At 41.2% G+C, this 13,780-nt stretch overlaps 1 protein-coding gene across 6 annotated transcripts in view; it reads right to left on the bottom strand.

Moving 5' to 3' along the window:
• Positions 1-13,780, bottom strand: part of RBM6 (RNA binding motif protein 6) — a 92,609-nt gene that overhangs the window by 7,578 nt on the left and 71,251 nt on the right. For 5 of the 6 annotated variants that reach the window (XM_039228061.1, XM_039228066.1, XM_039228062.1 and 2 more), the window contains 9 exons: positions 11,937-12,011; positions 7,106-7,166; positions 5,113-5,388; positions 3,918-4,078; positions 2,832-2,929; positions 2,125-2,167; positions 1,903-1,984; positions 1,581-1,666; positions 892-1,038 (listed from right to left, as the gene is read on the bottom strand). In XM_039228061.1, coding sequence (XP_039083992.1) covers positions 892-1,038; positions 1,581-1,666; positions 1,903-1,984; positions 2,125-2,167; positions 2,832-2,929; positions 3,918-4,078; positions 5,113-5,388; positions 7,106-7,166; positions 11,937-12,011 — 1,029 coding nt within the window. Of the gene's footprint in view, positions 1-891; positions 1,039-1,580; positions 1,667-1,902; positions 1,985-2,124; positions 2,168-2,831; positions 2,930-3,917; positions 4,079-5,112; positions 5,389-7,105; positions 7,167-11,936; positions 12,012-12,964; positions 13,132-13,780 lie in introns of all 6 variants that reach the window. The other variant, XM_039228063.1, reaches the window with a different exon arrangement.

The following is a 13,780-nucleotide window of genomic DNA, read 5'->3' on the forward strand; positions in this document are numbered from 1 at the left end:
AGCCTTTACTACAACCCTCCCAGAGAGGCATTTACATCCTTATTTTACAAATGGTTGGGAATATGGTTAGAAAGACTAAGTGGTAAAAGCAGTCTAGGTTCTCAGAAACACACACATACTTTCTCTCTCTGTATCCCTAGATAAACAACCAGCAGTATTAGAAGGGGAAAAAAAGACGAGTTATGAATTGAGCCACAAGCAAATTCATCCATTTTCACTAATGCATAATTGGTGCCAGGGCAAATCAATATAATTTTTTGAAAACTAATGTGGCTCTATGTTAGGAGACACAAAAATGTTCAACACCTTCTATTTTGAAAATTTATCCTAAGGAAGTAATTTAGAAGGAGAAATAAAATACTAATTAAATGAATACAACATTACATATTACATACTGCATATTACAACAGAATAAGACTAGAAAGAAGAGACAATTATCGCAGGAATGATGAAGAAAATGAAGGTATAGTTTTACTGTGAGGTTTTTTTTTTTTTTTTAACATATAGGCATTAAAATAATTGAGTGTTATAGAGCCAAGGAAAAGCTACTTATGATCAAATATTAACTAAGCAGAAAACACAGAATGGCAGGTAGCCCCTACCACAATTACACCCACAGAAAAGTGTACAGAATCAAGCACTGAAGAGGGGGAACAGGAGAGTGAAACTGTGCAGTGCCCAGGCGTTAGGATTTGAACTCAGCGACTTTGTTCTACTAGCCATGTTTTTGACAATTGTGAAAGTAAAGAGTTACCACTGCCTGTAAGAGGCAACCGGATTACCAGGCTTTTTGGTCACTTGCCTCCTCAACTCCAGATCTCCTCTAGGACTTTATTCCTTTATTTGAATCTGTAATTATCTGGTAAAGAGCGGATTCACAAATCCTCTTACCCTTGTCACTCCTCGGTCTTTTTTCTCCTTGCCATCTCTTTTAGATGCCTCCTTCTTGCTGGCTGACCTTCCTTGAATGGTGGATTTCTTTTCCTTGATCTCTTCCTCTTCAGGTGACCCAGGGTCCTGGGGCACATAGACTTCTTGCTGCAGTATGATTAGAAACTATTAAGTCTACAGTCTCACTTTCCCAGTTAATTCTAGGTCTAAGGAGCAAGTTTCCTTCTATGGGAAAGAAGAGCTCTCTTCCTCACAAGCCTAAGAAGAGACCATATCAAACAATCTAGAAAGTCTCTCCAGGGCCAGGATACATCCAGATCACTCACTGTCCATTTTTCCAAGAGCAGCACTGTTCTTATTATAATGTCACAAAGCACTGATTTCCCATATAGGCAGCAGTTAACAGAAAGGTCACCATCTTTAAATCCTGAATGAACACAACTCAATAAATACAGCATGATATAACATGTGGACTTTAAAAGACACCCCCACCTAGGCATGAGGTACACACAATATAACAGAGCAGCTGCCAGGAATGGAGAAATATTGAAATTTCTCTAAATTTCAATGTTACCACTTTTCATGTAATGAGCAACCAGAAAATCCAGGGACTAAAATCTTCAAAGTAACAAATTACAGGTACTTTTCTCAAAAGAATCATTGATAAAGTAAACAAACCAAAAACCCACCTGAGTGTTGGGGTCATAATAAGTCCCTGCCAAAGGGTCATAATAGTAGCCAGTAGCAGAATCATATATGTAGCAGTCAGATGATGCTAGTGGGAACCAAACCAGAGCCAATGTTAGTCCCTGTCCAGTGAAGCCCTTGTTGGGAACTTACCAAGAACAACCTAAGAATCAGGTTGGCCAACCCAAACAGGTGCAGAACCCACAGATGGCACTCTCTCTGAAGAAGCACCCCCAGTCAACAGTATCTCTTGCTAACTTTGTGACTACAAATTAATGAGTAGTCAAGACAAAAAGACAAAAAGAAATAAAACCAGTCACTTACACTGTTGTCCTTGTCGATTTGTATCTGAAGACCAGTCTGAATTTCTGCCTCCTCCTCTCCTATCTCGGAAATACTTTTTACCCTATCACAGAAAGGCTAGTTAAAATTATGGAGCTTCTGATAGCTCTTAACCTTAACAGTTATCTACTGGAGAGAAATCAAGATCACTCTTTCAGTAACTTGAGGATTTTGACAGAGTACTCCCCAACTGCTGAAGCCTACCTGATAGTAGTGCATGTGGTCAGAATGGTCCCCAGAATCGTTTCTGCAACAAATAATACAATAGGTCTTGAGTTTGCTACAAAAAAACCCCAAGGACTGCCTACAGATTTGCCAAGAAACTTTCTTTCCCCCATTTTGTAGGGAAAGCTACCAACCCAGACAGCAAGCGGGTCTGGCAGTACAGAGACTCTTACAAAGCTGCTACTGAAGCAAAACAGCAAAGGAACTGAGGGTGCTAGTGCAAGATCTGCTCCATCCCTGTAAGCCTGCCTCTCTGATGCAGCCATTTCCCAGTTGCCACTCCTGGGGCAAAATAAATATAGGAGGAAAGAGGAATTAGATTTCCTAGTACTGTGGGGGTATATGAACAGAGTCAGGGGAGTGGGGAGTCAGAACATCATTTTTTTAGGATTCCAAGGGGCAAGGATATATAGAGATTTCTCTGCACATCCAAGACTATATCATCATTTGGGACCCAAAGATACCAGGCAGTAAAGAGGGAAAGAACTAAAGTATCTAGTAGTGCTTTTTAAGGGAGGAAAATCTAGAGTCAGAATAAGGCAAGCTTCAGAAGAAGAAAACATGCACACATATCTGAAGCAACTCACATCGGAAGACTCCATGTCTTACTATGTCCACCGTTTATCAATTTCCTCCCAAAAACTTGTGTAGGGGAACCACAAAGGAGCCTGACTCCTCTGCCTTACCTTCGTTTTCCAGTGGCTAAGTTTACAGCTACCATCTTCCCATCAATACTAAATGGTGGATCAAGGTTCTGTAAGATCTTCACTACACGAAGAGCTTCCTGGAGAACCAAAGATACATTTCAGCACAAAGAGAAAGAAAAGGCCATGTCCTCTGAAAGAGAACTGAACAAGGATTTTCCTTCTCAAAAGAAAAAAATTATTGAACATTATGTTCTGGTCATAACTGTAGTAGTAAGAGCACACTGGCAAACACAGGCAACTCTTGATGAAGTATTGATCAGAATAGTGTAGACATCAGTTTCTGGTATTGGTATCAGAAATTCAAATTCTCTTCTTTTAGGCTACAATTGTCATTACAGCAGATCCAGTTTACAAAGTCCCTTATGATTTATGAGCATGAAATCTAAGAAATATCAATGATTTTTATTACTACCTTCACATTGTTATGTAGAAAAGGGCCCCACAACTAAAAATTCAAGCCAAGCAAACTTTTGAGGAAAAAGGAGGAAATGTCCTATTACCATCAAATATAAAACCATCTATGGTTAAGAAAAAAATTTTAGAAATTAAAAAATTCATGAACTCTTGAAAAATTAGGTACACAGATTCCTCACAAGTAATTATGTTCTTATGTTTATCTATGTATCTATGTATCTATGTATCTATCTATCTATCGAGAGCATGCCAGCGAGTGGACATGAGGGTAGAGGGGCAGAGAGAGAGAGAACCCAGAACAAGCTTTGTGCTGACACAGGGCTTGAACTCACAATCTGTGAGATCATAACCTGAACCAAAATCAAGAGTCAGACGCTTAACTGACTGAGCCATCCAGGTGCCCCAGTTCTCATGTTGTTTCAACTGGACATTGTAATGCCATAAGACAAAGCCAGATTTGGAAAAACACTCAAGAATTCTAACTTTAAAGGATAGTCCCTTCATCTGAATGAGCATTAAACCCAAACGAAAGAACAAGAGGGACTGTGATACTAGATAGCACACGAGAATTCCAACAATAAGGAAGCCCCTCAAACCTTAAGGATTCTAGAGCCAGCTGTCCCTTGGCTATCCCAAAACAGAGAAACTTACCGCATGGGAGTCAAGGTCAATAAAACCGTAAGTGTGGCCCATGGGGCCAGTTCTGTTCTTGATGATACGGACATTGGCAGTAGTAAGGCGGACGTAGGGCTCTAGCACTTCCACTATGACCTCAGGTGGAGTAGAACGATAGATGCGCTTTAGCATGATTGCTGAACAAACCACGCACAAATGGGAAAGGAACAAAGAAAGCGTGAGAGGTTAATTTTCAAAGCCCTCAGAGCCTGAGTGTCTTATTTATTTGTTCATTCCTTCCTTCCTTCATTCATTTATATTTTTGAACAGCAGGCAAAAGTTTATTAGAGCATACAATAAGAAAGGATGAATAGTAGGAAAGCTCTCAGAGAGGGGACATTAGAAAGTGAATGCCCCTCTGATTATCTTTTTAAAAAAATAAATGCTTATTTCATTTCATTTTTTGAAAGAGAGAGAAAGCACGAGCAGAGGAGGGACAGACAGACAGATACACACACTGATCTGAAGCAGGCTCCAGGCTCTGAGCTGTCAGCACAGAGCCCAATGCAGGGCTCAAACCCATGAACCTGACCATGACTTGAGCCAAAGTTGCATGCTTTACCAACTAAGCCATCCAGGTGCCCCTAAAAAATGTTTATTTTTGAGAGAGAGAGAGAGGGAGAGACAGACAGAGAGCGAGTGAGCACACATGTCACGTGTGTACATACACATGTGAGCAGGGGAGGGGCAGAGAGAAAGGGTGACAGAGGATTTGAAGTGGACTCTATGCTGACAACAGAAAGCCTGATGCGAGGCTCTGACTCCTGAACTGTGAAATCATGACCTGAGTTGAGGTCGGGGAAGCTTAATTGACTGAGCCACCCAGGTGCCCTTTATTGTTCTGTTGTTTTTTTTTTAACTACAGATGCCATTCTGCTCTAGCAAGGCTGATTCTATAAAACAACACTGGTCATATACTTCAAACATTTCTTCACCAATATTCAGAAATCTAAAATGATACCTTGCCGCATTTGAATGGCAACTTACTATTTGGAGGATATAGATTACTTTGACTGGCATGGCAAGGCCTATAGAAAGCAAGAGCCTCTATCCTAACGTTGAGCAGTTTTAACAGGGTGTAAAAGAGAGCTGGTCCCTAGCCACACAACAGACCATCTATATTCCAACTGAGGTGGTCAAAATCTAGTACACCTCCTGACAAACCACTTACTTTTGCTCTCCCCATCCTGGCGTGTCTCCCCAGACCATGGCTCCTTCTCTCGGTCTCTTCGAAAGGTAAGCCCTTCCCTTCGAGAAGGAGGTAGATATCTTTCTGCTTCTCTCTTTTGATGTCCCAAGCGTGGTTCTTGTCCTTCTTCCCGCTTTTTAGATTCAGATTCCTTATCAGCTGACCTTGGAGACTGGCTGGGTTGTTTTTCTGATGGTGCTGGTATGGATGTTTTCTGAGGCTGAGGATAGGTTATTAATTCTTGTTTGGCCTCTGTCACTAGAGGAACAGAAAGAGAAAGAGAATCTCCATCAGGTTTCATCCAAAAAATACTACTGCTGTATTCCACCTTACCTGCATTGGAATGCTTTTAATGGTCTCAGAAATATCTACAAAAAAGTCCTCTAACAGATTTTAAGCAAGGCTAATGAGTCAGCACATGAAATACTTCAAGAAACCACTCAAGTATTGAAAAAATTTCACCTTACGAGTTCTCTATTACTTTCCAAACATTTAAATATAAATATAAGAAATCCTTCATGAGACTCTAGGCCTGAATATAAAACCAATGATAAGAATAGATTTGGCAACAAAATCACCAAAGATATGACCATTGCCAGAAGTTTGGTAGAAACAGACTTCCTGTTTATGTCTAGGAGCCTTGCTTCTTCCAGTGTTATGATACTATGACAGCTGCTTCAAATTCTCTACAACCATGGGCAGGCGGGCTCCCTCTTCTCTAGGGAAGTTAAGATTCACTTCAAATCTCTTTCTATAGCAGGACAATTAGTCCAACTAATTAGGAGCATAGTTTTGCAGTTAATTCATTCTTGGAGAGTTCACAAGAAGCCATGTGGCTCAAAAAAAAAAGACATTCTATAGGAGCAATGTAGACTTTACTTAATAGCAGTGATAGGCAACTAGTGAATACCTGCTTTACACGTTTCCAGGTTAAAGTCGTCTCAGCCCTCTCGGTGGTATGGTACCAAGGATTTTTATAAACCATCCATTCATTTGTTAGAATACATGGAGAAAGAAGTCTTTCTTGAGGGAGAAAACACAATTTTGCCTAATCTGAAGTAATACAAGTTAAAAATCTCACTTATTTACTCACCTTCTCATAGGTTGGTTTAGTCTCTACAGCATGTAGGGCCTTCCTTAAAGATTTTCAGAACACTTGCTTCACAGTCCTCACTAGAGAGTAGAATCTCCACTACAGCCCAAAATCCCAGCTAAGAAACTCTTTGAAGGCATACTAAGTTCTACACTTGGAACAAATAGGTCCTTCAGGCTATCAGGATCCGTACACTGAACTGTATTTTATGGCTGTGCCCTAGCTCTCCTGAAGGGGTAATATCAGAAACAGGCATATAACAGTCACTGCTATAGGACTGTTGTTAACAGATGCCTTTGAAAGACTCTTGAAAGCTGTCTTCCTAAAGGCTCTCAGCTCTCTGGAGAAATGTAAAGTTCAGGGGCTGAGAAGCTATTAGGTTTATCCTTCTATGAAAACCATATATACTCTCAATCCTATTTTCTCTTGTTCATATTTTTACTGTTATCTTAACAAATATTTTTCCGTTAAAGATCCTGAAATGTTTAGATAGAGTGTAAATAAGAACACCATTTCAATAAAAATGATCCCCAATAACTTCAAAGCAGTGGGGGTGAGGGTAACATGGACTAAAGCCACGTGGACTCTTTCTCGACATCCTTAACTGTATTCTAAATAGCATTACTACTGATCTCTGGTCAGCTGCTCACTTAGCCTCCTCAGTGTGAGGATCCTGCAAACCAAGCACTTTTCCCTAGTGGAACTCTGAGATCCAGTATCATTCACTAACAGTTCACATGAAGTCGGAGATCACAATGCACTTTGAAGAGCTTCACAGATCAACTTGTATTTAAGGATGACCACTCTTTCAAAACCTGAAATTTGTTTTGCTCAGTACACAAAATAGAAGCCACCACCACCGCCACCTCTGCCACAACTCACCTTCCCTTGGGCACTTGCAGAGTGAACATGAAGATCGGTACCCAGCTATGCTGGCCTTACACTGCATGGGAAAGGGAAAGACTTCAATTTGACCAAAGGCATTTTAAAAAATCTTACGTATATTGAACACAACAGTAACCTGCCAAACATGAAAGAAACAAACCATATCCCAGATCACCATAAAACCTAACAAATCTGACCCCCCCCCCCCCCCCCCCCCCCACCAGAGTGGGCAGACAGAATGTGGTGAGCTGCTGTTTGAGAGCAGCCTTCTAACAGAGCACCTAGCTCTGGAGCAAAAGCCCCAAATGCTTTTCCCAGAACAAAGACTTCTACAGGAAATAAATTTAACTAAGAAAACTGGACTGTTAGGGGCGCCTGAGTGGCTTAGTTGGTTAAGCGTCCAACTCTCGGTTTCGGCTCAGGTCCTGATCTCACACAGTTTGTGAGTTCGAGCACTGCACTGGGCTCTGCGCTGACAGCACAGAGCCTGCTTGGGATTTCTCTATCCCTCTCTCTGCCCCTCCTCGGCTTGCTGTCTCTCTCTCAAAAAATAAGTAAACATAAAAAAAGAAAAGAGAAGAAAAAAAAAGAAAACTAGACTATTAAATGGTTTATAGGATGGATACTGCCCCAAAACCATTGCCACTCACAGTGTGCATCCAACATTTCATCCTAAACTGCTTATGGCAGCCCCAACCAGGCTTGGCTGGAACTGAGAATTCATTTATCAATTCCCCCTTAGTCAAACACTGATTTAAAAAAGGGGCAACAAAAGAGGAGGAAGATACTGAAGTAGTGCCTCTGGCAGCTATTCTGAGGTTGTTGAAAAGGAACATTCATTAGCCGGAAAAGGGAAAAGACCCTTTGTAATGTGAATGTAGTTCTTCTTGTTTGAACCTATGAATAAAAAGGCAAGCACATGCCCAACCCAAAGACCCTGAACTTTTGCCAACGAGCTTCCACCAAGGAGTATGAGGACAGAGAACTGACTGGCAGGAAACCAAAGACCAGGAACACTGAAGAAAAGGCTGTTATTTGAGCAGGGCCTTGTAGGGCGAATAAGGGAATGCCAGATGGTGGAGAGAACAATAATCAGAGAAGCAGAAGCTAATGAGTAAACAGCACACACCAGGAATCAGGCCTGTTTCACACATCGTTACTTAAATGATTCGGACAACTATTATCTCATTTTGTAGAAGATGAAACTGAGGCCTGGAGAGGGTAAGTGACTTGAGTAAAGTCATTATAATCAATTATTTTGTTGTTCCCTTCTCTGTGAGCGCCACATTCCCTGTCCACTCTCAGGTGACTATGATACCTCCCTGCGGCCTGAGTGCACTCCCCTCTCCCTTCTCTATTGTCAGCTTTGGCCAACAGTGTGAGTGGGCCTGGCAGAAGCTCTAAGAGCCATCACTTTGTGAGAATGAGCCTCTCATCCTCTCCCTCAGCCAGGGGAAGAGTAGTGCAACATTGGGACTGTTCCATACACCTGAGTTCCAGAATGAGGCTGTGGAGCAGAACAGAAATAATAACCCATAGCTCCAAATATGTAATTTAAATTAACAATATGCATATCAATTTAAGTCACTGGTATTTGGAGGCTGCTTGTTATTACAGAAGAGTTGTAAGTGGTAGGTCAGGAACCTAACCTTGGTTGTTTTTTTGTCCCCCCACTCCCACACCCACTGCCTTGGTTGTTTTCAAGTACCATAACCTTCACCTGTTTCAAATGTCCAGTAATTTCAAGTATATGAGGGAGTGCAACGATCACTACAATCTAACTTTAGAAAATCTTCATTGCCTCCATTCTCACCAGTCCCATGAAATGGGACTATAAGGTCTTTTGTGTCTGGCATAGTGTTTTCAAAGTTCATCCATGTTGTAACATGTTTCAGTATTTCATTCCTTTTAATTGCGAAATAGCATTCCACAGTATGGCTGTACCATGTTGTCTATCCATTCATCAGTTATGGACATTTAGTTGTTTCCACTTCCGGGCCATTATAAATCATACTGCTATAAATATTGTTTTTATTATTTATTTTATTATTTTTTAGTGTTTTATTTATTTCTTAGAGAGAGAGAGAGATAGCGTGAGCAGGGGAGGGTCAGAGAGAGAGGGAGATATAGAATCCGAAACAGGCTCCAGGCTCTGAGCTGGCTGTCAGCACAGAGCCCGACGCGGGGCTCGAACCCACGAATTGTGAGATCATGACCTGAGCCGAAGTTGGACGCTTAACCGACTGAGCCACCCAGGCGCCCCTATCACAATTAATTTTTGTGCAAAAATCACTATAAGAAAGTGAAAGTCAGGAGGCGTCTGGGTGGCTCAATCAGTTGAGCATCCAACTCATGATTTTAGCTCAGATTGTGATCCCAGGACCCTCATGATCAAGCCATGTCATCTGGCTCTGTGCTGAGTGTGGAGCCTGCTTAAGATTCTCTCTCTCCCTCTGACCCTTTCCCCTGCCTGTGCTCATTTGTGCTCTGTCTCATAAATAAACAACTAAAGGGGCACCTGGGTGGCTCAGTCGGTTAAGCTTCCGACTTTCGCTTAGGTCATGATCTCACGGTTCGTGGGTTCGAGCCCCGCGTCAGGCTCTGTGCTGACTGCCGGCTCAGAGCCTGGAACCTGTTTCAATCTGTGACTCCCTCTCTCTCTGACCCTCCCCTGCTCACGCTGTCTCTCTCTCTCTCTCTCTCCTAGAAATAAATAAAACATTAAAAAAAAATTAAAAAATAAATAAATAAACAACTAAATAAAAATAAATAAAATAGAAAGTTAAGGACAATACAAAGGATAGAAGAACATATTTGCAAATCATATATCCGATAAGGGATTTACATCCAAAATGTATAAAGAACTCTTACAACTTAATAACAAAAAGACAACTCAGTTAAATATGGGCAAAGGACTTGAATAAATATTTCTCCAAAGAAGATACATAAGTGGCAATAAGCACATAAAAAAGATACTCAACATCATTAGTGACTACGGAAAAGCAAATTAAAATAACGGGATACTATTTCACACCCATTAGGATGGCTATTATCAAATAAGGGTTGGGGTGCCTGGCAGGCTCAGTTGGCAGAGTGCCTGACTCTTGATCTTGGGGTTGTGAGTTACAGCCCTACTTTGGCTGTAGAAATTACTTAAAAATAATTTTTTTTTAAAAAAGGGGGTTAAAAATTACAAATGTTGGCAAGGATGTACAGAAATTGGAATTCTCATTTATTGACGGTGGGCATGTAAAATGGTGCAGATGCTATCTATAGAAAACAGTTTGGTGATTCCTCAAAGAGTTTAAACATAAAAGTACCATATGACCTGACAATTCCTGGGTATATACCCAAAGAACTGAAAATGTGTGTTCAAGCAAAAACCTGTACATGAATTAACATTCACAGCAGTCTTATTCATAATAGACAAGATGTGGAAACAACCCATAAATTGATGAATGAATAAACAAAATGTGGTAGTCAGATAATATTATTCAGCCTAGAAATGAATGAGGTGCTGATACATCACAACATGGATAAACCTTGACAATATGCTGAGTGAATGAAAGCAGATACAAAAGACCACATATTATATGATTCCACTTAGATGAAATATCTAGAATAGGCAAATTCACAGAGCTAGAAAGTTAATTAGTGGTTTACTAGGAAGTGAGGGAAAAGAGAATGAGGAGTGACTATTGAATAGATAAAGGGTTTCTTTTTGAGGTGATGAAAAAGTTCTAGAACTACATAGTGTTGACAGTTGTACAGCATTGGGAATGTACTTAATGCCACCGAATTATACGTTTTAAAATGGTTAAAATGATAAATTTAATGTTATGTGTTAAGTTAAATGTTTTCAGAAAATGACACCATAAGGCAATATATCATGAAATATGATACTTTGGTTAATGACAACCACAGCTATCCAAATTATTTTTCACTGAGATTAACAAATTGTCAAGCTAAAGTTTTTACTGAATTTTATCAAGTTCTATAATGAACTTTTAATGAATCATGGTTCATGAACTTTATAATTTTTTAAAAAGTTTATTTATTTATTTAGAGAGAGAGAGAGAGAGAGCGAGTGCATGCGTGCGTATGTGAGCAGGAGAGAGAATCCCAAGAAGGCTCTGCACTGTTAGCATAGAGCCCAAAGCAAGGCTTGAACCCACGAACCGTAAGATTGTGATCTGAGCCAAAATCAAGAGTTGGCTGCTTGACTGACTGAGCCACCCAGAAACCCTGAAACTATAAATTTTTCATAATTATTTTTGAAACTAAGTAGGAATGAAAAATGACAAATTTTATTTTCATGTTCATTTATAATCTGGTTAGACTCCTCTAAGAATATAGCCTAAAATCTTTAAATGTGCTATTCAAGAAGAATATTAGAATTTAACAGAGGAAAGATGCCACAGTACCTAAATTTCTATATCCTTGGAAACCCTTTAATATCCAAAAAAATGTATACCTCCCACAGAACCAGCCTTTCCAAATACTAATTATCCTGTAACCACCCCCAGGAAGGGTAACCAAGGAGAGGCTGTAAGTCTAGGCACTGCTTTCAATTCATCATTAATAGAAAAACATGGCATATGTCCCTTGAGAATGTGTCTCCAACAGGCCAATAAGAACCCTCTATGGCCACAGAGAGCAGCTGGGACGTAGGAATGATGGCTGACCTTGCTCTGACCCTCAGTTCATCTGAACTAAGGAAGAAGAGCTCAGTCCTCAGCAATGCATACTACCAGGTAGCATCCTAGAGACATGGAGAAGCTATGATGCTGGATCCTTACTTCTAAGGAACAGAATTCCAGGCACTTACCCGTTTGCAGTACCAAAAATCCGGGCCTGATATATACTCAAGGATGACTTCTTTGTCATGGATCATTAGAGTTCCCTGTGAAGACAAAGACAGAAGCCATCAACGTCAACCCTCAGAGAAACCAAGAGACAGGAAGGCACAGCCATGCCTTTCCAGTCCCCAAGCCGAAACATTTTACAAAGAGTGACCTATTCATCGACAAAAGGAAATGGCTGTTTTAAGCCACAGACTTGGGGCAGTGTGGCACAGCAAGCTTAAGCTTAGGGAAAGGGTGTGGCAGAAGGTGAGATCAGTCTTCAGCCTTGGCTCCTGTGGGTCAGGGTGCTGTCCTTGGGCAGGTTAGGCCCAGTCTACTTCTCCAGAGGTCATGTAGTGCACTTTCACATGAGTCCCAGCAAGTCTCCCCCACCTGGCTTGGAGCTAGAACACTATCAAGAAGCAAACTCTTCCTTCTGCATCACAGAGGCACAGGAGCCCTCTCAATTGTCTTCTTTTCCATGGCTAACTTAAAAATCTCCTTGGGAGAGGTAGGTGGGGCTCTTAATTTAGGTGCCTGAAAACTTTCTTTGGAACACTGGCCGCATGGCAAAAGCACCAGGAAAAAGAGGTACAACCCCAATGACAGGCAGAAAGGAGAAAGGTGAAAGCTTCATAGCAGGTCACATCCTTATGGCAGGAACCTGAATGGCTGGTGGTGGCAGCACAGGTGCTGGCGGCAGTGGTGGCAGCAGCATCACTCTGGCTTGGAGCCTACGGAGTGAGCTAGCCATGAAATCTGAGGAGCAACCATCGGCAAATAAGCACTTTGGGGAAGTCTGGCACAGGAACGGGTAGGGAAAGGGGCTCAGTAAGCCTACAGTTACAGAGTTCCTTTGCCTCTGCATTTTAGAAAAGTCACAAATTCTATATCATATCAAGAAAAAGTTAAGTTTTAATAAACACTAGCCAGCAGATACGTGTTAGAGTAGAAGAAAAAAATCTCTGCCTACTGACAAGAGACCCTCACCCACACTGGTAAGTGAACTAACCGAGGATGCGACTCTGGAACTAGCCCCTGCGCTGTGTTCATTCTCCGCCCTCTAGGGTCCTCTGTGTCTCCTCAGACAGGGCTCTGAGTTCTACAAGGCATTTCTTTGCAATTGGACCTCAGTTTCTTGCTTGAATCCATACATCTGTCAAATAATGCTTTACCTCTCTGCTTTTCACACCAAAAGAGTCAAGAGAAATACATAGAATAAAATTATTGTCTTGTCAAAACCAAAGGAAATCTGCCCACCTGCCTAGGTCCTAGAATCTGGTCTCTGAGAAATTGTGTCTTGGCTTGTTCTCAAGGTTAGAGGATGATGATAATAAAAATTTGCTAACATTTATTAAGCACTTACTCAGAACCAGAAACTGTTAAGTATGTTATTTTATTTAATCCCCTAAACGATCCCATAAAATAACATTATCTCCACTTTACAGATGAGGAAACATGCTCAGAGCCAAGGTCACCTAGATGGTGAAAGGTAGAGCCAGATTCACACGTGGGGCTGTAGATAAGGGACCTCCTGCTGCATTCAACTCCTGTTCTGTGTTAGGGACAAGGAATCTGCTCTCAGAAACCAATCCAGAAAAGAGAAGAACTCTGCAGGCACGGAGGGTCAAGGAACTATCACTATGCCAAGCTCTACTCCTACAGGAGGTTGGTCAAGATAGTACCCTTCCACGCAGAGACAGTATGTCATGTCATTTAAGAACATGGACTCTGGGACAGGTGCCCTAAATCTGAATCCTGCCTCCACCTCATGACCTTTAAACAAGAACCTTAATTTCCATGTGCTTTAGTTTCCTCATTTGTAAAG

This window comes from Hyaena hyaena, unplaced genomic scaffold, assembly GCF_003009895.1.
Source record: "Hyaena hyaena isolate Hyena2069 unplaced genomic scaffold, ASM300989v1 scaffold_30, whole genome shotgun sequence".
In the NCBI taxonomy this organism is placed as follows: Eukaryota; Metazoa; Chordata; class Mammalia; order Carnivora; family Hyaenidae; genus Hyaena; species Hyaena hyaena.